General features: G+C 40.4%; 1 protein-coding gene across 2 annotated transcripts; it reads left to right on the top strand.

Moving 5' to 3' along the window:
* Nucleotides 1-8,137: 8,137 nt before the first annotated feature.
* NPM1 (nucleophosmin 1) lies at nucleotides 8,138-21,427 on the top strand. 2 transcript variants are annotated; one of them, XM_020870259.2, is made up of 11 exons: nucleotides 8,138-8,317; nucleotides 10,123-10,202; nucleotides 10,779-10,898; nucleotides 11,186-11,279; nucleotides 11,478-11,584; nucleotides 11,684-11,754; nucleotides 15,217-15,271; nucleotides 15,852-15,935; nucleotides 16,684-16,785; nucleotides 18,551-18,625; nucleotides 21,053-21,427. In XM_020870259.2, exons 1-11 carry the CDS (start codon nucleotides 8,260-8,262, stop codon nucleotides 21,089-21,091), a joined length of 885 nt encoding a protein of 294 aa, XP_020725918.1. In that variant the 5' UTR covers nucleotides 8,138-8,259; the 3' UTR covers nucleotides 21,092-21,427. The 2 variants fall into 2 exon arrangements, with proteins under 2 accessions (XP_020725918.1, XP_070332942.1); XM_070476841.1 differs by lacking the exons at nucleotides 18,551-18,625; nucleotides 21,053-21,427 and adding an exon at nucleotides 17,808-18,124.
* Nucleotides 21,428-25,886: the final 4,459 nt, after the last annotated feature.

Here is a 25,886-nt window from a genome sequence, read left to right as displayed (position 1 = left end):
CTGTGGAAAGGTAATCAAGGTCCTTTCAGACCAGATCATGACATAGGTCCTAAAAGTTGATATAGCCCTGAGGTAGGACACTGAAGGTGCCTTGTCAGCTGAAAATAAACTGTGTCTGATGATCCTAATTAATAGACATAGGGAGGAAGAAGCATTCTCCAGATCAACAGCTTAATAGCAGGTCCTGGGGCTGTGATGATTTACTCTAGAATTAAACTCTATCTGGGACAGCAATGCAATGGAAGTCACTACTGAATAAGTTTATGATAACCCTTTGGGCCAGGCTCACAACAGTGGCTCATCTCATGTTGGAATATTCTGGAGAATAATATGTTATTCTCCAAGACCCATCTGTCTTCTGCAAGTCCCAGAAGGCAAGATGACGGGGGATGGGGTGGGAATCACCACCTCTTCATCTTCTTCCGAGTCCTTGATAGTGGCACTAATCTCTACAATCCCTCCAGGAATGTGGTTTTGCTTTTGGTTTACTATTTTTATAGGCCACTCTAAGTAGAGGCAGTTTTGGTGACTTCCACTTGGCTTTTTCTCCCATAATAGCTTTCGTTCCACCGGTTAGAGAACCAATGGGGGGACTCTGTCAACTGATGAATATGTCTATGCCAATTATGCACTCTGAAGAAAGAAAATGACAACCTCAGGTTGGCCAATTACCAACTAAGGACATGGGGAGAGCCAGAAGCCTTCATGGTGAGGTTTAAATGCAACTTCAACCATGGGCATACCATGCTGAAAAACTGGGTCTAGGCCTTAGTAGTTACAGAACTATGAGAAGCCTATATTTGTAGACTCTCTAAATCTCTTGAACCATGAGAGGGAAGAAATGGGCCCCCAAGTCCTAGAGTGGTGATATCTGAGGAGACTACGTTTGACCTCACAGGAACTCCAGCTTCCTCTGAAGTCAGGTGTGCAGGAGTAGTCCACCGCCCCTTGCTGCAATCCCCTTGCCTGAAGATTACATAGGTCTGACCAAGGTGGATGCCTTTCAAGATGATACTAGCCCTCCCCAACATCTGTCCCCAGCTCCCCCACTGGCTATTAGACCAGTGACGGAGTCACTGGTGAAGTCACAGCATGGTCCAGATCTGCTAGGAAAGAAAAGGGATTATTCCCTGAAGAAGTTACATGACTTAGAACTGGGGGGAAAGATCCACTGACAATGGATTTTAAGGAATGAGAGGTGAATATAAAGTTTGTTAATAAAGAGGATCTTTTCACAGCCTAGGAATCAGTACCTCAGCAAGGTTCCCGGAGCAGCTCCAGCTGGGGTGGCTCCTGAAACTTTGGGGGAAAAAATTATGGGTTACATAAATGCAGTTTTGTTAAAGGATGATACTGAGGAAGAGATAGCAGAACTCATTATGTAAGACACCAGATGATCAGATGAAAGAGAGGGCAGAGGTTCATCCTTTCATTAAGTGATACAGATGTCTTAGTAAGGGAGACATTGTAATCACTAAGAAACTCAGGATTGGCTCTTCTCCTGGACCAGGTGGTGATACAAAGGCAAGATGGATGGAGTTACCCTAATGGGCACTGAGCCTGGAGTATCATCTGTGATACAGATGAGAAGTTTCTGTCAAGCTTTAAGGGAGATCCACAATACAGACCACTAGGGTGCTGGAGCAAGGGCAAGCAGTCTGCAGTAGAGAACCACTCAAAGAATGGCATCCGCAGTGTTACTGTGTCCTGGTAAAGACTGAGTGTCTGAATGTTGAGTTTTAAGCCAGCTTTTTCACTATCCTCTTTCACCATCATCATGGCAAATAGATGGGGAAACAGTGGAAACAGTGACAGACTTTCTTTTCTTGGGCTCCAAAATCACTGCAGATGGTGACAGCAGCCATGAAATTAAAAGACGCTTATTCCTTGAAAGAAAAGCTATGATCAACCTAGACAGGGTATAAAAAGCAGAGACATTATTTGGCTGACAACGGTCTGCATAGTCAAACCTATGGTTTTTCCAGTAGTTATGTATGGGTGTGAGAGTTGGGCTATAAAGAAACTGAGTGCTGACGAATTGATGCTTTTGAACTGTGGTGCTGGAGAAGACTCTTGAGAGTCCCTTGGACTTCAAGGAGATCAAACCAGTCAATCCTAAAGGAAATCAGTTCTGAATATTCATTGGAAGGACTGATGCTGAAGCTGAAGCTCCAATCCTTTGGCTACCTGATGCAAAGAACTGACTCATTGGGAAAGCCCTTGATGCTGGGAAAGATTGAAGGCAGGCGGAGAAGGGGATGACAGAGGATAAGTTGGCTGGGTGGCATCACCGACTCAATGGGCATGAGTTTAAGTAAACTCCCATGATGGTGAAGTCCCATGATGGGAAGATGGTGAAGGATAGGGAAGCCTGTTGTGCTGCAGTCCATGGGGTTGCAAAGAGTCAGACACACCTGAGTGTCTGAGCAACATCTGGTTGCAGGGTCAAATCCCTGTCAGACCCACTAAATCATCAAACTTGGGGGACACAGTTGTGCTGTGTGCTTAGCTGTTCAGTCGTGTCCAACTCTTTGCGACCTCATGGACTGGAGCCCGCCAGGCTCCTCTGTCCATGGGGATTCTCCAGGCAAGAAGACTGGAGTGGTTGGCCATGCCCTCCTCCGGGGGATCTTCCCAACCCAGGGATCGAACCCAGGCATCCCGCATCGCAGGGGGATTTTTTATCATCTGAGCCACTGCACTCCACCGCACAATGAAAGTTAAAACATCCAGGGTTGAGATGAAGTGGGTTCAAGGTGCACGAGCAAGTTATGTGAACAGATGGCTCAGACTCCACATCACATACTTCCAGGGCACCAGTGCTTGTAACTATGGCTTCTTGGGAGGCTCCCTAAAACCAGCTGACTAGGAGGGAAAACCCTGGGCTGCTGTATAGATGGGTCAGCTCAGCATGTTAGTGCAAGCTGGAAATGGATGGCTGTCACACAACACCTCCACTCAGAGGTGACCCTGAAAGACGGTGGGGAGGGAGAATCCTCACAATGGGCAGATCTTTGGATGGTGCTTTTAGTCACCCACTTTATGTGGACAACAAAAAGGTCTCATGCAAGGAAATACAAATACTCACAGGCAATGACAAAAGGCTGATTGCCCAGGAACTAGAAGGAACAGGATTAAAAGATCAGGGACAGGAAGATCTGATAAGAGTTGGACAGGAAGGACTTAGTGACTCAACAATAACAACAACATTCTTGAAAAGGGGTTAGTTTGTGGATGTTATTATTAATTATTCTAATTATTGTCATATAATATGCCCGGAAAATGGAAAAAAAAAAACAGGAAAAAATAATCATACTTAGAAAACAGAGAGAGGACTCAAATATCATGAGCTGCTTTAGGGCAACCTTAGTGTAGCGGCATTAATATTTCCTAGCCCTTCCTCCTCTTCCTTCATTTTAGACATTAGATTGGGGGTGCACACAAAATTAAAATTAATTCCCTACCTACAAGGAACTCACATGTAAACACAATGGAACATGGTAACGTTTAATAGTGGCAATCAATGAAAGAAAAGTCCCTTCTTCTAATGCATGTGAGCCTCAGCTGCAGCAAAATTTCTCCATTCAGGACTGTTTGAGCACATCTTAAAACCCATAGCACATTTTGGTGCTATCATCACCCCTACCTGGAATGGTTCTTATATTATCTCTCATTAAACTCTGCCCCTCTCTCCTCTCTAAAGGTGTATGTTTCAAGTAAGGACATAATGAGAGGATGGATTTAAAATATCTGATAATAGAAAGTTAGAGGGAGAGATGGCAGTTTAGGCTCATTCCTAGATCAGTCTCCAATTTTATATTGCAGCTTTTGCATGGTGTCTTTTTTGATGAAATAGAGTTCAACAAAATATATAAATGAAAGCAATTCAAATCTTCATTGAGTTTTCAGATAATGCCAGAGTGACACAGTAAGAAGTAAATTTCTTAGTGCAAAGACAATTTCTCAAAATCTTTGGGCAGGTGGACTAGGACCATAGGAGGAAGGTGGGAGAGAGGCACTGAATGCCAATAAATCAATTGTAGGTATCCCTACTCTATGAATTTATAAGAAATCATTTGTCTTCATGTCTAACAGTTGAGTGTAAGAAAGAAATATGTGCTGAGTTAAACAGTCCCACTTCCTACATAGAAAGCATAGTCTCTTGGGTGATGATTATTTGTTCAACAGTGGAGAGGTAAACACACAGACATAGGAGGCAAGCAGAGTTTCTCTCTCCCTTTCATTAGCTTTGGGTTTTGGAAAAGTTACTTAACCTATTTAACCCTGTTTTCACATCTGCAAAATGAGAAGAGTTATGAGTTGAATTGTGTCCTCCCAGAACTCACATGTCCAAGTGTTAGCCCACAGTACTTCAGAATGGGACCTTGTTTGGGAATATAATTGTTGCAGATGTAGTAAATTAAGTTAAAATGAGGTCATTCTGGAGTAGGATGGGTCTCTAATCCAGCACAACCAGTAATCTTATTAAAAGGGGAAATTTGGACACAGAAACAAAGAGAGAATACAAAGGGAGAATACCATGTGAAGATGAAGGTAGAGATCAGAATGATGCTTATAAAAACCAAGGCACCAGCCCTGCCAACACCCTTATCTCAGCCTCCAGAACCTTGAGACACTGAATTTTTCTTGTTGAAGCACCCAGTCTGTGTTGTATTGTTAAAGCACTCCTTACAAACTAATACATAGATTAAAATAGTTACAACCCCAAAGAACTCTAGTGAGATTATATGAGGTGATGCACAGGAAGTGTTTAATATGGTGATTGGCACATAGAAAGTACTTAAAAACTGGTTGCTATTGTTATTGTTTAGAGTAGATTAATAGACTCAACCAACAGCAAGTGTATCTTAAGAAATGTAGGTCCTGGGTAGGGAAGATCCCCAGGAGGAGGGCATGGCAACCCACTCCAGTATTCTTGCCTGAGAATCCCATGGACAGAGGAGCCTGGCAGGCAACGATCCATAGGGTTGCAAAGAGTCAGACACGATTAAAGCAATTTAGTACGCACACACTCACTGAGACAAGATGTACTCTGAAGTGGCCTCCCCAGTATCCACCCCGTGTTCTTTTTAGATATCTGTTAAGAATATATATGAGGAATCCCTGGCGGCTCAGCGGTAAAAAATACACCTGCAAAGACCTCATGTGCTATGGAGCAACTAAGCCCACACACCCTATTAAGCCTGTGTTCTAGAACCTGGAAACCAAAACTACCAAGCCCAAGGGCTGCAACCACTTGCACCCTAAGAGCCCATTCCTTGCAACAAGAGAAGTCACCACAATGAGAAGACCATGCACCTCAACTAGAGTGTCTCCCACTCGCCACAACTAGAGAAAAGTCAGCACAGTTACAAAGACCCAGCACAGTCAAAAATAAATAAGTATTTAAAAAACCAAGTTGAACAATATATGGATCATATGAGTTAAAATATACCCAAACTCCCCATCCCCCCCAACTACGTAGTCCTTCCCTCCCCTCTGGAAGTGAAGTGAAGAGAAGTCACTCAGTCGTATCCGACTGTAGCCTAGCAGGCTCCTCCATCCATGGGATTTTCCAGGCAAGAGTACTGGAGTGGGTTGCCATTTCCTTCTCCAGGGGATCTTCCCTACCCAGGGATTGAACCCAGGTCTCCTGCATTGTGGGTAGACACTTTACCGGCTGAGCCACCAGGGAAGTTCCCCAAGTCTGGAAGTACAGTCACTCAACTACGAACACTGATTAACCTTAGGGAATAGGAACGGGGATGTGAGAAGAGGGGCATTTTAGTTTTTCACTTGCTTAAATTTAAATACCTCTAATTCATTTAAAAGATAATGAGTATTCATTATATTTGTAAGTCTGAGAAATGCAAAAAGCGTTTTTTTTTAAAATCAGTTGATTCCATGAGATCATATCTAGACTAAGTGCCTGCAATATTGAAAGAGAAAGTGTATTTATATAACATGAGCTATGGCTCCCAAATGGTACCATCTCTGTGCAAAGTTGCATTGAATAATTATGGTCCAGAATCCAGAAAGAAATTACAAAGTGGCTCCAACTTTTATTTGCGCAGGCTTAGAGGACATTCGGAGAAGGCAATGGCACCCCACTCCACTACTCTTGCCTGGAAAATCCCATGGATGGAGGAGCCTGGTGGGCTGCAGCCCATGGGGTCGCTAAGAGTCGGACACGACTGAGCGACTTCACTTTCACTTTTCACTTTCATGCATTGGAGAAGGAAATGGCAGCCCACTCGAGTGTTCTTGCCTGGAGAATCCCAGGGGTGGGGGAGCCTGGTGGGCTGCCGTCTATGGGGTTGCAGGGAGTCGGACACGACTGAAGCGACTTAGCAGCAGCAGCAGAGGACATTACTCCCTTCTCCCCCATCCTGTAACTCCTCTCGTGAGAGGCCCTCATTCTAAACGTCTAAATCCTCCTCAGCCACAGGCCTGTCCTCTCTTTTATCAGCCTTTCTCAGTTTTTTCTCTAGCAATTGCTCACATTCTGCATTTTAAAAGATCCAAGAACCAGGCTGGTGAAGACTTTCTTCAACTGGGGGCAGGGAAAAGGGCGGGGCGTGGGGAGGGGGGGACGACAGCTTAGTCCATTCAGAGAGTGTAAGCACTGATTTCTCCAAATTTAGAAATGTGCTTCTGTTAGTAAATGGTTTATGTGCATCATAGTTTATCTCAAGTAGATTTTATTCAGAAAAAAAGAGGGTAGGGAATTACTGCCACTGCTTTTATTCCTTACAGCACTTTTTTATTATTTGATCTGTTGACATAAAAATAACTAGGGGAATCCTCGGCAAGTGCCCAGGGGCTGTGGTTGCGGAGTGGTGGTCCTCAGTTTGTCAAAGCGTAGCTTGAGATGCTCATATCCAGGCTTACTTCCAAAGAGACTAATTAATAGGCATTTCTTACAAGTCTTATGCCTTCTTTACAGGTCAGAATCTTCTCAGGAATGTTAAAGACTAAGAAGTGCACTGCCTCAGACCCTGTATGAGGGTCTCATATATGCACCCTCATATAATCCTGCGAGGTGTTTTAGATGGATGTTAGTATTGAACTTGGAGCTAGAGAAGCCTATCAGTAATCACCTCCCTTATTTGGGCTGGTTTCCCTGTCTGAGAAGTGGGGATGGTCACATATACCTCACAGGACCGTACAGTGCGCGCTCCGACGTGTCCGAGCCTTTGCGACCCTTTGGACTGTAGCTCGCCAGGCTCCTCTATCCCTGGGATTTCCCAGACAGGAACACTAGAATGGGTTTCCACTTCCTACGCTCAGGGATCGTCCTGACCCAGGGATCGAACCGGCGTCTCCTGAGTTGCAGGCGGATTCTTAACCCTGAGCCTTTGGGGAATAGCAGTTGAAAACCTTCCGTCTGGAGAAATCACCCTGGCTTGGTTCCTGCCCTGCTCATGTGGAATAGGCCGATTTAGTCCCTTTTTGCCTCCAAATGACATAATGAGGAAGGACTTCAACTTCGGAGATGTTTCTTCAGAAAGGACAGAGCGATTAAAAACATAGTTGAATAAGTGTGATCAGCAGCTACATCTTTTCTCTCCAACAAATAATATTCCACAGTTCACTCTATGTGGAACCACAAGCTTTAACTTTGCGGAAACAATGAATTCTGAGCCCAGGCCTTCAGGCAATTAAAAAAAAAACCCCGCAATGGTTACGTCTGTGTGGAGGCCTGCGAGGCACGAGGGGATGGAGAAAGGTGAAACGAGCAGCTCTCCGACTCACAACCAGCTCGCCCTCCAGTACCTAACACAGCTCAACGTTGCCGTCGCCATTTTGCTGGGTGGGCTGCGCAGACTTCTGGCGCAAGGCCCGCGCGCCAGAGCGGGAGAAGACGTGGAAGGCTTGAAGGGGGGAGATCGTGCGCTACCCGGGGAAGCACGCCTGCGCACAGGCAGCAGCGGCTGCGGAGGGGTGGGGCCGGGGTACAAGTGCGCCTGCTCGGTGGGAGCCCGCGGAGTACCTGGAGGAGGTGGGGGGCGAGGTAGAAAGGAGTGAGGTTGAAGAGCGCTTGCGCGCGCGAGCGACCGGGAGGGGCGGGTGCACCGGGGCACGCGCGCGGAAACGGGACTTGAGGAACTCTCGCGAGATCTCCAGGGTGCTATATATGTACGCGGGGAGCCCGCGTCCTTTCCCTGGTGTGATTCCGTCCTGCGCGGCTGCTCGTTCGAATAGTAGTCGTTTGATTCCGTCCGGCTTCTCTCCCACATAAGTGCGTGCCGCCAACCCATGGAGGATTCGATGGACATGGACATGAGCCCCTTGAGGCCCCAGAACTATCTTTTCGGTAACTGCTGGGGGGGGGGGTTGGAGCGAGGCCGAGGAGGGCCTGGAGGCTTTGATGGGGCGGGGGGGGCGGTGGAATCACGTTGAGGCCTGGGTTGGCGGAGAAAACTAAGCAGGCTGGAGGTCTGAGGGAGTCGGAAGCGAGCTGCCAGGATCCTGCAGCCTGAGGGATGGGGATCCAGGAGAGTCGAGCCGGCAGCACGGAGAGGATGGTAAGGAGGGGCGGCCTGAAGGCTGGGGCTTGAGCGGTCGGCGGCCTAGGGCCTGGGGTAACTTGGGAGCGACCGGTTGAGAGTTTGGCGTTAGCTGGGGCCCGTGGTAGAACTCCGGCTACAGTTATTTTGGGGGGCTCTGTGGTAGTTGGTGGGCTTCTGATTCCCGGCGGGTGCCTGATGCTGATCTCCGGGTTGGTGGTGCGGGAGCTTGTGTGGTTTCGGAGTGTGAGGCCTGAGCCTCCTTTCCGAACGAGAGGATGGATTGAGCATGGCGTTGTCATCGGGCCTCAGGGTCAGCAGCTGTAGGGCCAAGACTCGGTCCCGTTGCCTCGGCCGGTTACGCGGGGAGGGGAGGTGCGGCCGGGCCGGGCATGAGGAGGCCGCGACCGCTGGGAGCACGTGGTTGCCACGTGGTTGGAAGGAGGGGGTGTGGGCGCTACATCCGGGGCTTTCTGGTGTCTTGTCACCCCCCGAGCTTGGAGACCTAGGGCTTAATTGAGGCTGGTGGGCGGGAAATGTTAGGTGAAGTGGTTGGTAGCGCCAGGACTCTGGACGTCTTTGTTCAGTGCTTAACATGTATGTTGGTAGTACTCGTTTAGAGAATCCTTTTTCAGATTTCACCGCGCCCACTTTACAGATGTGGTACTGAACTTAGAAGCGGCTTCAGGACAATTAGACGACCCTTGCTTCCAGAACTGTTGCGTTACAAATGATTTGGGGCGGTAGAGGGTCTTCTGTTAAACTTGTAAGGTTTGGGGGATTTCCCTCTCACGCACAGTGTACCATACTAAGGGTCTTTCTTGGTTTTGTCTCACTGAACTTAGTTGTTGAAGCCATTTCCTTGTGTCAGGCTTTGAGGCATCTCTTCCAGTAACTATTAGATGGTAATTAAATAGAACTATTTAAAATTTAATTCTGATAGTATTTCAAATAATTTGCCTATTCATGAGTGGTAGTAATAACATGCACTATATACGTTAAGGCTTTAATTCCTAGCATTTTGAAAAACTAGCGTTTCGGATCTATTTCTATCAAAATTTTTGTTAACTCTATTGGAAATATCCTTAACATATTTCCATGTCTTAACTTCGGAGCAGAATTTAATGTACATGATTTCTGACACCTCAAAAGTGGAATGTTGACCCGTGTAGGGAGTTTTAGTTCTAAATTTGTAGTTTTTCTGCTACAAATAACAAGCTGTTGATGTAGGTGTTTGTGTAACCCTTGCCACTTCTAAATTTGGCACTTGGGAATTTTGGTAGGTAATCAACTTTTTTAAATAGTGGGATTTTATCAACATTGTTAGGGTGGGTTTCAATTCCAGCTTTACTGAAATTTTTGATCCTATTTCTGAGACCATGTAGTTGAGAATTAAATAGTATAGTGGGAAAGTGGAATTTGTAATGTTCTGTATGGATATTATTTGATGTTGATAAACTTGTGTTCAAGAAATCCAGGGAGTGGTTATCTCTTCCTTTTTGGTAGCTAGAATAGTAAAAATTCCTTTACAAGTTAACTCTTTAATTACATACACTGAAGTTTCAGTGTTATTTTTCTACTTGTTACAGTTGGTTTTGTTCTTAATTTACAGGTTGTGAACTAAAGGCTGACAGAGATTATCACTTCAAGGTGGATAATGATGAAAATGAGCACCAGTTATCTTTAAGAACGGTACTTAAACTTTTCAAAATAAATTATATAACTTTTCTGGATTTCAGCCTCTTAGTTGTTATTACTTAAGTGTGGCTTAATACTTTATAATAATGTGTTTCTGAATTGTACCTACTTGATTTTCTAAATGTGTGTGCAGGAAACTTGGCCTCTTTACCGCTTACTTGGCAATTGTAAGGTCCAGTCACACTGTTCAGCTTTCCTTATTAGTGTACTTCGCTTCTTCAGTTGGATTAAAAGGCCTTTTAAGAGTGATAGATGCAGATCTTATTTTGTTCCCCACAGACAGTAGCCTATAGCCTACAACCTAACTTGTAGGTGGCTAATAAATGTTAGGTGACTTATACTTTGCATGCGTGATGACATAAACATCTGTGTTATCAAATGTGTTTTTCTATGTTTAGATTTACTGAATCTTAGTCACGTAAAACTTGAAGACAGCATTGTGCTCAAGTCAGTTTCTCTGGTCAGTGGTAATAATGAAAGGTTATAATTGTCTACATTTAAAAACAACTAGTTTGCAGGGCTTTGTAGAATGGTGGAAACTAAGTTGAAGCACCGTTTTTCTCTTTCCAGGTCAGTTTAGGGGCTGGAGCAAAGGATGAGTTACACATTGTTGAAGCAGAGGCAATGAATTATGAAGGCAGTCCAATTAAAGTAACACTGGCAACTTTGAAAATGTCTGTACAGCCAACGGTAAGGGCGCTTTAGTACTTTTAGGCTAATTTTGTCTAATTAGATTTTAGTCTAATATTGTTTCATTAAGGTGGATGTCATTTGGGTTACTCTTCTGTCACTGGGGTGACTGATAACTCTTGAACATGGTGGTAGCTGCTTGTTTGTGAAAAAACTGGCTCACTGATTTGTTCATTTGGCTGATGGGTTTGCTTGTTCAGAAACATTTTAAAGTTATGAACAGATTTTATACCAAACATGTAACATTTTTTTTTCACAATATTTAGTGGTTTATAATTTCTTTGTAGGTTTCTCTTGGGGGCTTTGAAATTACACCACCTGTGGTCTTACGGTTGAAGTGTGGTTCAGGGCCTGTGCATATCAGTGGACAGCACTTAGTAGGTATGTTACACTGTATTCTTTTTAATGCAGTTGCCTTGTTCCCAACTTGGACTTTATAAAGTATGTTTAGTTCTGGTGCTACTGTCTGTAATGGTTCAAGTGGGAACCTAGTAATTTATAACTAGAAAAGCAGTGCTTTTTTTCCCTGAGTTCTTGCTGTTGAGTTTTAATAGTGGCTAATGAAGAATTTTATTTTAGCTGTGGAGGAAGATGCAGAGTCAGAAGATGAAGAGGAGGAGGATGTGAAACTCCTAAGTATATCTGGAAAGCGTTCTGCCCCTGGAAGTGGTAGCAAGGTTCCCCAGGTATGGATGTAATTTGCTACACATAATTTATTCTTGCCTTTAGTTCAGTAGTTTGGATTAGCACTTATTTAAGAGTATGTGTCCAATTATTTTTTTAAGAAAAAAGTAAAGCTTGCTGCTGATGAAGATGATGATGATGATGAAGATGACGATGATGATGATGAAGACGAGTAAGTAGTAAGCCCTTAGAAACTTGACGTAGTTGTATGGGAGTGATTATGAGAACAATTTATCAAAATCATGTGGGATTAAGTAATTGTTTTAGTTACACAAGAGGTGAATGGTCAGTGGTTGTCAGTTTGTGTTAAAGGATGAAGTATGTAGCATTTCCTAAATATATTTAACTAGGTTCCTTTTTTTTCCTGAGGAGAATTTAGTGGACACATTAATGTATGCTAAGTTTGCTGTATTTTATTACTGTACAGTAATAAATGGATTAGGCCTACAAAGAATCTGAATAGCTCCAGCTGTATACATTTTGTAAGTTGTCACATGATGATTTTTTTCCTCATAAAGGATTTTGGCCCATGATTATCTGGTCCTTAGGAGAGAATTAGATTCTAAAAGGGAGTAGGGTTTTATTGGTGAGTTTAATGATCGTAAACAAGATTTGATATGTTTGTTAACTAGGTTCGACTATGGTAAAGTTACAAACATGTTATGGAATAAAATGCTATTCATAATTAGTCTTTCCTATATGTAGCAATATAAAAATTTGTTAGTATTGAATGTTTAATTGCCTGTCAGCTTTGTTCTTGAGTTCTCATGTTGGTCCATATATACTGAAACCAACTGAAACTGGAATCTAAGACACTCTGAGAACATGCACTAATGAAAAATCTGCAAACCAGATTTTCAGTAACCTCAACTAGTCAAGCTGGTAGTTATTTTAAAAGATCTTTGAGCATGATAATGAAAGCAGAAAATAGGAAAGAGTTGAATGCTTAAAATTCTGAGTTACCTGTATGTCACAGAACAGTGTAGTTGGTGTTTGTTACTACTTGATTATGCTTGGGCTTTCAAGACTTCCTGTCTTTAAAAGGGATAATTCCTGATGTAACTACAGTGTAAATAGTTGGTGTTCTTGTCTTCCATGTCTCCTTTAAGTTTTCTTTAGTTAGGTGATTAGGGAGGAATGAAAGGTGTAGATGGTAGCCAGGTCCAAATCAGGAAGATTTTTGGTATAAGGGGGGAAAAGTGTTTAGTCAGATATATGAATAAGTAGAGGCAGTTAATAGATCCTGTTGAGGGTACCAAGGTTTAGAGTCCGTTGGTTAGGAGGCAGTGACCAATGGGTCCTGTTTTGGGGGTGGAAAGGGTATGGTGTGGGGTTGGTTGACTTGCTGTTCATGTAAGAAAAGCTGAAGACCATTGAGTACGTTAAAAGTTTAATATGGCCAACACAACATTGTTAACTATATTCCAGTATAAAAAGTTTAAAGGTTAGTATGGTTTACAAATGCAACCTTGGTAGATTATTGTTATTCTGAGTGGCCCAGGGAACTGTAATGGGTATATAAGGACAGTTTTTAGGGGGCCCAGAAAGTGTTAGGTGCTCAAGCCTGGTTGGCCTGGGGCCACTGTTGGGCAAGAGTGGCCATTCCCCAGGTGGCCTGTGCTTAGGGCTGGGTCCTGATGCTCCTTGAGCGGTACTTCCTTCCAAGTTGTAGGTTTTCCCACAGGAGCCAGGTCAAGTGAGGGGGTGGTGGAGATTGTTCTGGTTCTACATTGAGGTAGCAATGAGAAAAGTGGGGTTCTCCAGAAAAAACATCCTCTCCACCTGTTTTATTAGGCAATATTCTGATATTTAAAACTGCTTACAGTACTGGTAGTGGTTGTATACAAAATCACTGTCATCTTTTCTTAAGGGGGTACCACATGTAGTTTTTGGGTGCTAGGGCCAAAATTGATAAAATCAGTGATGAAAGTCACTTAAGAGATGTTATATGCTTTTAGTGTAAATTATATGGTACTTGATCCAGTTAACACAGCAGATGTTTTTCTCTGGTATTGGAAAAGAGGTGTTTCTTTGGTTGAACATATATGAAGTTGTCTTATTTTTGGGACTGTGTAATACTCAGTTTGTGAGGTAATTAAAATTTCAAGCAGTTCCACCATTCCCTGTTTCATACTTGTGGACTTCTCTGATAGCTGCATTTCACCCCCCAGTTTGCACACTGAGAGTACGATTCTATAGTTTATGGTATATGCCCAGTTGTGCAGCCAGTTTCAGAGCATTTCATCACCTCAGAAGAAACCGTGGTATAACCCCTCATTTTCTCCAGCTCTAGTCAACTGCTAATATACTTTTTTTTAAAAAACTTGTCTGTTTTGGATATTTCCTAGAAATGGAATCATAGTGTGTGCCCTTTCCTGCTGGTTGGTTTCGCTTAGCCTCAGTATTTTTAAGGTTCACCTTTGTAGCATGTGCTAGTGCTTGTACTTGTTCTGTATTATTGAGCTATAAGAACTTCTGTATGTTTTGGAAACAAATCCCTTAGAATTTACAAATGTTTTCTCCCATCCCATGTGTTGTCTTTGTGTGACAGTCCTTTACTGACAAGTTTTTTACTTTCATAAAGTCCAGTTAATTTTATTAATTGTGCTTTTGGTGTCAAACCTAAGAAACCATTCCGGATTTATAGTTTAGCTCATTTTTGATCTTTTATCCATTTTGAATTAAGTTACTGTGAATACCCAGTAGTCCCAGCACCATTTGTGAAAGATCTTTCCCCATTGAATGGTCTTTCCCCCCTTTTTGAAAATAGTTACCATGCTTACATAGTTTTGTTTCTGGATCTTCAGTTCTATGTCTGTCCTACCACTAGTAAAACATTCTGATTTCTGTTGCTTTGTAGTTTTTATACACCTTAGTTTGTAATTACTTAACATGAATGTTTCGACATTGTTCTTTCTCAAGGTGCATTTTGGCTTCCTTGCGCTTCAGTGTGAGTTTTAGCATCAGTTTCTATGGAGAAGCCACCTCGGATTCTTTTAGGGATTTTGTTACATCTGCAAACTAATGTGGGGAGTTGCCACCGTAGTGTTTACTGGTCCATGAGTGTGGGATGTCGCTATTTTAATTTCTTTCTTTTTTTTTTTTTAATTTTTATTTATTTATTTATTTATTTTAATTTCTTTAACCCTGTTTTCATTTTTAAACATCTCTTTTCAGTTGTAAAAAATAACTGTACCATCTTAACTATTCGAAGTGAGCAGTTCAGTAGTTTTAATCATAATGACGTTGTGTAACAGGTCAGGCTCATCTAATAATACTAAAAACCGTAACCACTGAATCAAAAGTCCTCATTTCCACCTTTCCCCTGGCAGCCACCCATCTTCTGGTTTCTGTAGTGATCGCTGTAGATGAACCTCCAATAAGGGCATGGTACAGTGTTGATTTACCTTGTGAGGTCTGACAGTCTCCCCGTGGTACCACGTCCGAGCGGCTCATCCATACGCTGCATTCGACAGCATTTCCCTTAAGGGCTGTGCTTTCAGTCCTTCTGTCGACCCCCAAAAGTTTGATTTGCTTTGATTGACTAAACTTGTGGGTTCATCCACTTTCTAGATAAGCTTTCTAGATTTGTTGAGTACTTCGAGTAAGTAATAAGCACTTACTTCATTTGTAGTGATGATGATGACGATTTTGATGAGGAAGTTGAAGAAAAAGCTCCAGTAAAGAAAGTAAGTAAGATAACAGTAATTTAAGATTGTTGGAAATAGTTAATAATAAAAGGTGGGGATTTTTGATTTCTTTGGCTTGTTTGATGATTATTGAAAGTTGTCACAGAAGATGCTGATCTCCCACTTAAAATTGCTCTTGAATAGGGCTGTTTTGGAAACATTCCTAGTAGTGAGGAATTAACTTGTTCTCTCTGTGTAGTAGTAGCCTTCTCCCCATTAGCCCTTTTGTGAAAATGATTATCTTATCTTAGCCTGGCTGCTACTTTTACATGCTTTGGGGTGGTTTAATTTGCAGCACTCGGTCTGTTCACATGGTTTGGGCTTCCCTGAAGCTCAGACCTGCAATGCAGGCAGACTTGCCTGGGTTCAATTTCTGGGTCAGGAAGACTCCCCTGGAGAAAGAAATGGCACCCCACTCGAGTACCCTTGCCTGGAAAATCCCATGAGCGGAGGAGCCTGGTGGGACAGCCCATGCATGGGGTCAAGTGGAGTAGGACGTACTGAGTGACTGGTGACTGCAGTAAGTCTGTTCTGTAGGGAGGGGCCTTGATTAAGATTAATGTGATGGATTTAATTGCAGTCTGTACGAGATACTCCAGCCAAAAATGCACAGAAATCGAACCAAAATGGAAAAGACTCAAAACCATCAACACCAAGATCAAAAGTAAGTGGTAACATACATACAGATGCAAGCATCATTGAAGTAGTTAGGTTCTACTGCTCTCATAAAATTTGGTAGGTCTTTGGAGAATGACTTTAGGGTGACAAAACAGCTAAAATGTGCTTATTTTATTGGCATTCATCCTATACTGGACAGTTGACCCTTGAACAACAAAGTTTTAAACTACATGGGTCCATTCATCATGGATTTAAGTGGTAAACACCATAGTACTGCACATCCATGGTTGGTTCAGTCTGGATGCAGAGGGATCACAGATGTGGAGGGCTGACAGTAAGCTAGTAATACACATACTAATGACCACGGTGAGTGCTGGGGTCATCTATTGACATTCACGGGTCAACTGTATATTGCTGCTGGCTTTCTCATAAGGGAGAAAGCCAACAAAGATTTTTGTGACATTGTGTTATTTAAGGGTTCTTGCTTATATCTAAAAGGTATATTTATCACATAAGGCAGTTTCTCACAGCTGGCTGCATATTGGGAGATTTTCTCTTAAGTCCTATGGAATGGGCCCCAGGCATAAAACTGTAATACCTTTGATTTCTTCTTAGGGACCTTCTAGTTTCCAATTAAGGAATAATTTAAGGGCAAAAATAATTATTCCGATGAATTACTGTATATTGGTAACTCAACTCTGGTGTATACACACTTGTTTTTACAGTAAAGGATTTAAGAATTTTATTTATTGAGAAAATCCAGATACTGTATTGAAATTTACTTTTTCTTTCAGGGTCAAGAATCCTTCAAAAAACAGGAAAAAACACCTAAAACACCGAAAGGACCTAGCTCTGTAGAAGACATTAAAGCAAAAATGCAAGCAAGTATAGAAAAAGTGAGTAAAATAATCTTCCTTAAAGAAACTTTCTGGGGATTGGAACAGAACTGTTTCTCATTTTTTATCCTAATATACCTGCCCTTTTGTGGTGTGAAACTTTCTCAAAAATGGCTTACTTAAAAAAAAAAAGCTTACTAGTTTATAATCTCTGGTGATTTTTTTTTTGTATATTTGAATTTACATATGCTTTATTTTCCATTATAAAAGGAGTACAAATAAGTTGATGGTAAGATATATTCTGACTTTAGATGTTAAATTAGACCATTTCCCGTTGCCTGTTCTGTTCATAAGATTCCACAGTACCAGCAGAGGGCGTATGAGTCTTCTAAAATTGCAAACAGCTGGAAATGTAGTCCGGCTGTTACAGTTTAAAAAAAAAATTACACACTTTTGACTAGTCAGAAACATTCTCCAACAAATAAATTACTTCTATTTGCCTTTTGCACCAAGGTGTCACCAGTCAATACATGTGATCCTTGAATATTTGAATGACAAACATGTTTATATTTAGTTATCTTTTGTCTTAAGTAGTGGGAACATGTGAGAAAAAGATTAGCTTTTGTCCTACTTGCTTGATTTGGAGTTGGGATAATCTACATTTCATGGACTTTAGTGAACTCTGGAGTATGGTGTAATTGATTTAAATGCCTTGAAACATTTGAGAGGAACCTTTAAAATTCTGTGAGCAGAATTAATATTCTTAGACCTCAGTTAATGAGAATAAATGTAGAATTGAGAGGAAAAGTTAGTAACTCCTTTTCCCTTGTTTTTCCAATGCTTTCTAGGTTCTGCAAGGCTTCGGTAGATTTCCTTTCCTTATGCAGCTATGAGTCAGTTGGAAAACTAACATTTTAGAACCAGAATGTATTTCTTGATTTTGTTTCAGTACTGCTGTAAATCTTTTAGCCCTCCTGGTATCACTGCTGTGTTTTTATCCCTTGCATACAGTGCTAGACTGACAATTTAGATATCCTCCCCCTCAATTTTAATATGGTCCTATCTCCTTGGTTTAATTGCAGGCGCATTGAACAGTCCTGGGCACTACTGGTAAATTAAGCCCAAAGATGGGGAGAGGAAAAGGAGAGACACATATAGTCCAAACTGAGTATCATCAGCAGTCCAGACTGAAGTCTTCTATTTTAGTCTCAATCCCCTTTCCTGATTGGCCACCCACCCATGCCCCTTCCAGGCTGGAAGCAATCAATTGATCTCCTAAAACACTTTGCCTGCTGTGATTCAGTGAACCTTACACTTTGCTTTCTATTTGTGCTTCTATATTGCCTCACCTCTGACCATGTATTTCCCTAGCTGCTCAATAAATATTTGAATCAAATAATGGATGTGACAGTAATTTTAAAATGTAAATTAAAGCCAGGTTTATTTTTTAGGTGATAAGGCAGTTAAGAATTCACCACATCTGAAACTTTTGATCTGTCTAAAATGCATAGAAGATTCAGGTTAACAATTTTTGTCACTTGTGTATATGATACTCAAAGGGGCTATATGTTTTTTAGAGGGGCTGGGAGTGGGTGGGTGGATGTCAGAAACTTATTCTGTATGGAAGATCTAGGTCCTAATATGCTGTGCAAACGTCTTTCTAGGCTTTTTAAAAAAGGGTTTATTCGGTATTAAAACATTTGAAAGGACAAGGAATGATCACAAATAATCCCATGTAATATATAGCACGCAAATCTTAGGAATTTCATAATGATCTCCCTCAAAAAGTGTTTCTATACTTACCCTTATGCTTTTGTCTCCATAGGGTGGTTCACTTCCCAAAGTGGAAGCCAAGTTTATCAATTATGTGAAGAATTGTTTCCGGATGACTGACCAGGAGGTAACTGAACTTTCTGGAGACATGACCAAATCCAGAATTTTTATTGTGATTTATTATGGTTGTTTAGTCTCTTTAGGTATTGGCTTCTTTTAAAAGGTTCCTAACCACAGACAATACTTCAGATTAAATACATGGAAACTCTTAAGAATTTAGTTGGCAAAAACTGAGAAGATAACTTTTTTAGTACATTTTTCCCAGCTTTTATATAGTTGGTAAGTTATTTCTTGGTTACTGAACTCAGTTTGCTTTTGGTACTATGTTGGCTAAGGAAATGAGCTGTGGTTTTCCTTGCTGCTCCATTTGGCTCCTTGGGGCAGTCTGGTCTTTTTGCTTTCTTACGAGTTGGCAGAGATGATTTTCTCCATAGATGTTATGGGAAGTACATGTTGCTGAAATAGACCTAAGTGTAAAATTTGGAAGCAGGAAGCCAAATTGTACTCAATATATTGATTTAGATTTTGTATTTCTTAATATGAAGGTATTTTGTCAGTAAAAGAAAAATCATGCATTTATTTTTACTGTCTTCTAGTTGTTGACTCAGGTTGTAAAGGAAAATGTAAAAGCTGTTACACAAGGTTGCTAGGCATTATGTACATACAGGACATGTTCTGTGTTGTTTTTGTCAGGACTCCCTAAATCTCCTGTGTTCAGCTTTCTTCAGTAAATTAAGAAATTTGTTATTAGAGCTCTTTTTCTGCCACAGTATTTAGTACTTAAATCACTTAATGGCAACACTTTTTCTCAGGTTTGAAAGTCTTTCAGTGATTTAATATTCTTTACGTGAGTTCAGCCTTCATTGCCATGGCCTTGAGATGATCAGATTGAATCTTTTTTATTCTTTTGGTTGCTGTTCTGTCTTTATGTATATTTGAATTCCAGAATGCCAGTGTATATTTTGTGAATTTTCTGAATAGTGGAGATTTTAGTAAAAATAAAAGCCCTTTTAAAAATGGTGCAGTAGATAATTGTTAATTCAGTGTTGAAAATCGTGGAAAGTGAGATATATAAATTATCATCTGTAACTGATAAGCATAAGAGATACATAATTTAAGCTAATACCAAAGGAAGTAGTAAAATACAATTTTGATTAAGAAAAATTCAGGTGAAGATAAAGAGGTGAAATTGGAAAGGCCTTCCAAATAGTGTAATATCAGTCTTGTAGCTGAAATGACTGAACTCACTGCTATCAGAAGTATTTTCTGACTTCAAAACTGAAAGTATATTTCGAAGTGCCAGGGTGAAATTTCTGTAATAGTGAAAAATACGATAATTCACTTCACTATTAATGGAAATTATCAAAATGCTGAATTCGTCACATTTTTACTGCATAGTTGCAGATATGAATAATCACAGTGTATAAAATATCTTCCCATTGCTTGTGCAGTTTTTCTTTAGAGATGCTTGTGAGAATTAGGCTAATAAAATCTAGATGGGACCTGAGAAATAGCAACTTTTTGCAGAAACTCTTGAATTAAAAAGTTAAGAAAATGTACTACTACCTTTTGAGGAAATACTGCAGATAAAAGTTTTGCTGAATGTTTGTATAAAGGTGCAAACAATGTTTGGTCAAAGTTGAAGCATGAATTACTCTAAGATCAGTACTCTATATAAAGCAGGTCAAGGAACCATCTGATAACCTTTTGACTTTTTCAAATACTATGAAATATATTGTTTGATATTTGTATTTAACTTAATGATTAGAGAATGACATGATACTCAGTTCCTGTTGATTTGAAGCACTGCAATATTATTAGTTTTCAGGAATGGAAAGACAAGTCATGGAAGATGGGTTTATGTGTTTAAACTGGAAGAGCTTGTCTGAGTAACTAATAGGCAAAACATGTTCTATATACTGCCTCATATGTCTTCTCATTAATAAAGTAATTTGGATGTGACCACTTTAGAAACTTAAAATGTACCAAGATAAGATACAAGCCTAACTAAGGAATTTCTAAGCAAATTCTGTAAAACAAGGAACTATTAAGATATCATGGAAATATAATTAGAGATAAAGAAGGATATAACTGGTATATAGTTTATTTCAGATAAATGTAACTTTTTAGTATGTGTCCCATATACAGGTGCATGTTTTTCTCTGAATTTGGCCCTAAAGCAGGTGGCATTGAGGCAACATTGACCAAACTAGTCTTGATTTCCTTAGCTAAATGTCTAAGCTGTTAAGTGTGTATTAGTATGAGAGTGGCTTTGCCTACAAGAATCATAGGATTTTATGTTCAAATTGAAGTATTTGAAATTAAATTATGAGTATAAATTTCCTTGAAATCAGTTATTAATTATCTAGAGTGAACCTTTTTGGTGGTGGAATGAAAAATAGCTATTTTGAATTTTACAAAGAGACGTGGTTTAATTTATTGGTGTCTATGAAGTGTTGTGGTTTTCAACCACATTTCTTTTTTTTTTTTCCAGGCTATTCAAGATCTCTGGCAGTGGAGGAAGTCTCTTTAAGAAAATAGTTTAAACAGTTTGTTAAAAATTTTCCGTCTTATTTCATTTCTGTAACAGTTGATATCTGGCTGTCCTTTTTATAATGCAGAGTGAGAACTTTCCCTACCGTGTCTGATAAATGTTGTCCACGTTCCATTGCCAAGAATGTGTTGTCCAAAATGCCTGTTTAGTTTTTAAAGATGGAACTCCACCCTTTGCTTGGTTTTAAGTATGTATGGAATGTTATGATAGGAATAGTAGTAGTGGTGGTCAGACAGATGGAAATGGTGGGGAGACAAAAATATACATGTGAAATAAACTCAGTATTTTAATAAAGTAGCCCTGTTTCTCTTTCTATTATCCTCTTTATACTTCATCAGAGAAATACATTTACATAATCAAATGTTCCTCGGACCTTCCTACCACCCAACCTAGCCTTTTCACTCCCAAAGAAAATCTGGCATGTTAAGTACCCTGCAGCAGCCTTTCTCAGCCTGGATTCTGTGTGAACCAGAACAGAAAATGCTTTCTGGGACTCTCTTTTCAGTTTATCCAAAATAGCACATAACATACTTGAGATTCTTGGGGGAGGATAGTTTATTGCATGTAGTGGTTACGTGAGCACGTTTGGGGACTAATCCTTAGAACCCCTTTAACTGTCTCAGCAAGATTCCTCTTCTACTTGGTTTGCTGTCATGTATCCTCCAATAGTTTCTAAGGTTGCTTTACTGATGCTGTTCTGGAGTGTTATGTCCTGCAGTCTTCTGGACCCTGGGTGGACTGTGGGTGTAGTCTCGAGACTCTCGGGCGTTTTCTTGGGAGATTTAAGCCTCCTACTAAACTCCCATCCATTCTTAGGCTTTCTGTATGATTCTTTCTTTATCCTCATTCCTTTTTGTTTAAACTTTAGGGGAGAGACTTTATTTTCTGTCTTCAAATTTGTGTTGGTTTTCTTTTTTTAATTTCCAAATGTTCTTCCTTAGTTCTTGGGATATAGTATCTAGAGTCTGGAAAAGAACTTTCTTATCCATGCATTGTTACTCATTACCCCACTCACTCCCAGCCTATTAATTTTATATTTTCTATTGATTAGAAGGGTGTTACTTGATGACTGTGTTCTAGTTCCAGATTATTTTGATGGAAGTCTGAAGATTTTAGCCTTTCCATCTCTGGGTTAGTTTTCCAAAGTAGATTAATTTTGGAGGGTGGCAAAAAATACTGGGGCAGCACTGTCTTGTCTAATCTGTTTCCAAGTGTTAGGTTTCTCTTCTAGTCATTTACGTTGTGATTTTCTTCATTGATTATTCAATTATATCTGAATAAGTTGTGTCTGCCCTTGTAGCTCCTTTTATTTTAATGGAGGCATACTAGGAGATGGTAAATGTTCATTGTTCTTTATTGAAATCACATCCATTTTAAAAGATGTTTATGTGCTTCAGTTTTAAAAGATGATCTACTTTAAATTGATAGTAGAGTCCCAAATCACTTAGCCATCCTATATTGAAAAATTGCTGGTGTTCAGATAATGCAACCGCAGTAAAATTGAGTCATTCCTTCCCTGGGTAGTGTTTTTTATTAGTTTGTGATATAAGAGTGTTAGGTAATTACTAGTATTAGTTAGTTACTAATACTAGTTCAGAAGTAGAAGTATGCTTGCTGACAGTAATGTCTGAAATTTTTATTGAGTTATGTTGTGTAGAAGTTAAATGTTTGGTTTACCTGATGGGCACTTCTGTGTGGCAGGAAATCTAAAAGAACTTCCACCACTCTGAGGGAACGCAATTGGCCTTATTGATTGTTAGCTTATTAAATACAGCTAATAAGATCTAGAGGGCTGCTTTTTTTTGAAAGGACAGGAATTAAAGATTCCCTGTGCCTCAGAAGTCTCTGATAGTGTTAGCTATTAGATACCAGCCAATTAAACATGATAGTTAATTAAACTGGTATCATGGAAATTAAACTACTACTCCCAGGCTTAGGAAATCCTCTTTTAAAGACACTGACTTCCCTTTGTTCTGTATAAACTACTCAGTGAGATTGGTCATAAATCAATATTGGTATAAATGCTAAAAATAAGTATAGTTAAGGGAAATCCCATGGACAGAGGAGTTTGGTGGGCTTTTTTGTCCATGGGGTGGCAGAGTTGGACACAGCTGAGTACATGCAACCTACTAGAAAGCAACTTAATTTTTTTACTTTTAAATCTCTACTGTACTGCCTCTACTTAATTTTGAAAAACATTTAATGTTTTCATTTACCAATTTTGAGAAAGATGGTTGATGTCAGCATACCTGAAAGTAACAAGTATTCTGAATTCAAATTTTTTGTAACTTAAGAGTATTTTTTCAAAACTATAAAAATTTTTTGTTGAAGTATAGTTGATTTAGAATGTTGTGTCATTCTGCTGTACAGCAGAATGATTCCGTTTATACACATACAGACAATTCTTTTTATAAATGTTTTCCATTATGATTAATCCCAGGAATATATTGAATATAGGACCTTGTTGTTTATACATTCTATGTGTAATATTTTGCATTTTCTAGCCTCAAATTCCTAGTCCGTCCCTCCCCTGCCTGCCTTCCATTTGGCAACCACAAGTCTGTTTCTGTTTAACAGATAGGTTCATTCGTGCTATACCTTAGATTCCACATATAAGTGCTACATGGTATTTGTCTTTCTCTTTCTGACTTAGTATGGTAATCTGTAGTTGGATCCATGTTGGTGCAAATGGCATTATTTCATTCTTTTTTTTAATGGCTGAAATCTTTTTTTTAAAATTCTCTCTTCTCACCCTCTCTAGTGTTTATAGATTTTAATGATGTCTACTAAATTCAGGTTCGAATACATTTTCTTTATCTCAGACCTTTACTGATCCATTTCTTCCACAGAGCTTTTTGGTTCCTTATGTTAAAAGTGGCATTTAGAGATCACAGCCTGGGTAGGAGTTCATGGCTCATTAATACTGTTTAACAGACTTAATTAACCTGGATGATCAGATAAGACCCTTTGCAAAAACAGGAACATTTTTGAGTACTAGCAGGGCAAAGATAACACTTGTCAGCAGGAAGCTTCTCTTTTTGATACCTTTTTGTTTTGATATTTTTAGGTCATGGGTGAGAACTCTACAGAGTTACCTTCAACCTGAACCAGAGGACAAGATAGGTTAATAAGGGATGCTATTTGAGAGCTGTCCAAATTACTGGATCATGCATATGATAAAAAAATGAGGTTTATAGTCCTGTGTAAAACTTGTAAAAGCTATTTAGTTAATAGGGAGGGGATTGTGTATACATTGTCAGGATAGGGCTGTTTTTGTTTGAAATTTATCTAAGAGAAGGTTAAGGGTCACAAAATTAAAGATTAGTGGTCTGGGCTCTGGAGATACAGGGTTAAAGTTACTGCAGAAAGTCTAAGGCTACCTTTTAGCCAGATTTTAACAAAAGAACCAGTTGCTCCCTGACTCATGAACTTGGCAGTAGACATCCTATTTTAATGCTGTGAAAGTTCCAAGAGCTGATGTAGAGAAAATTTTACAGCTGCATCTGTGCTAAGGGTCTACTTTTCTCACTGAGCTACTTGATCCTCTTGAAGACGAGGCTGTGTTTGTCCTATTTTCTTAGGCTGAAGGTTCTCTCATCTTTGTCTCCAAAATATATTCTATAGACTCCCTGAATTTTGTGATTCTTAGGTTTGGAAAGGTGGAAAAGGAATGTCAGGTTGCAGTGTTATGAGTGTACTTTAACTTGAAAATGAGGTAGAAAGAATCTAAACATGTAGATACTCTGTCCCAAAGCATCTAGGTGCTTAGGATTAATCAGCAGGCAGAACACTTCCAGGGGTTCCTTTCTATTGGTCAAGCGGTCTGCATACATTCTCAACTACCCTTGAGACAACCAGCGAAGTTTTGCCAATGAGATCTGCTCAGAAAATTGCAAACTTGCTAGCCTAGAGCTGGGAATTTGACTGTTTGTGTGTCCAACTCCCCAACACCAAACTAGCACACAGCCAGCCTGGTCTCAGCTACCATAACTAGCTGAACTAGTAACAGCTTTTTCATTGGCCTCCTTAAGGCCACTGTCGCATCACGCCATTACCATGTATCCATGCTGCATTAAGCTTTTTAAAAACAGACTGGACTTTGGCCCTTACTTACCAAGCCTTTGTTAAATTGCCAAACAAATGGGTTTATCCATATTGAGAAGTGAAAGTGTCACTTAGTTGTGTCCAGCTCTTTGCAACTTTATGGACTGTAGCCTGCCAGGCTCCTCTGTCCATGGAATTCTCCATTGCAAGAATACTGGAGTGGGTTGCCATTTTCTTCTCCAGGGGATCTTATGACCCAGGGATTGAACCCTGGTCTCCTGCATTGCAGGCAGATTCTTTACCATCTGAGCCACTGGGGAAGCCACTGAGTACTAGTTGGCGGTAAAAAGGAACAATACTGATAACAGCAACCAGATGGGACTGGCCAGGTAGTTCAGAGGTTAAGACTACTTTCCAATGCAGAGGGCATGGGTTTGACGACTGGTCAGGGAACTGGGGTCCCACAAGCTGCGTGGTGAAGCCAAAAAAAGACAGGAGTGAGGATGAATCTCAAACATGCTGAGCAAAAGAAGTCAGAAGAGCAGGTACTGTATGTGGATGCATTTATGTGAAACGAATCTAGTGCCAGCAGATTAATGGTAACTTGAGACTAGGGATGGGCATGGGGAGATTGCTCAAGAAAGATCTTTACATAAGTATAAACATTTGTTGAACTCCAAGCATTTAAAAATTGTACATAAATAGTGCCTTAAAAGGCCTTTTGACGGCT

Source organism: Odocoileus virginianus, chromosome 14 (assembly GCF_023699985.2).
Source record: "Odocoileus virginianus isolate 20LAN1187 ecotype Illinois chromosome 14, Ovbor_1.2, whole genome shotgun sequence".
Classification (NCBI taxonomy): Eukaryota; Metazoa; Chordata; class Mammalia; order Artiodactyla; family Cervidae; genus Odocoileus; species Odocoileus virginianus.
The sequence above is the reverse complement of the archived record's forward strand: the minus strand, read 5'-3'. Positions and strand labels throughout refer to the sequence as shown.

Coding starts and splice junctions, on each gene's coding strand:
- NPM1 (XM_020870259.2), top strand. CDS start 8,260: ATGGAGGATTCGATGGACATGGACATGAGCCCCTTGAGGCCCCAGAAC. Junction 8,318..10,122: donor GCCCCAGAACTATCTTTTCG/GTAACTGCTGGG, acceptor CTTAATTTACAG/GTTGTGAACTAAAGGCTGAC. Junction 11,280..11,477: donor CAGTGGACAGCACTTAGTAG/GTATGTTACACT, acceptor ATTTTATTTTAG/CTGTGGAGGAAGATGCAGAG.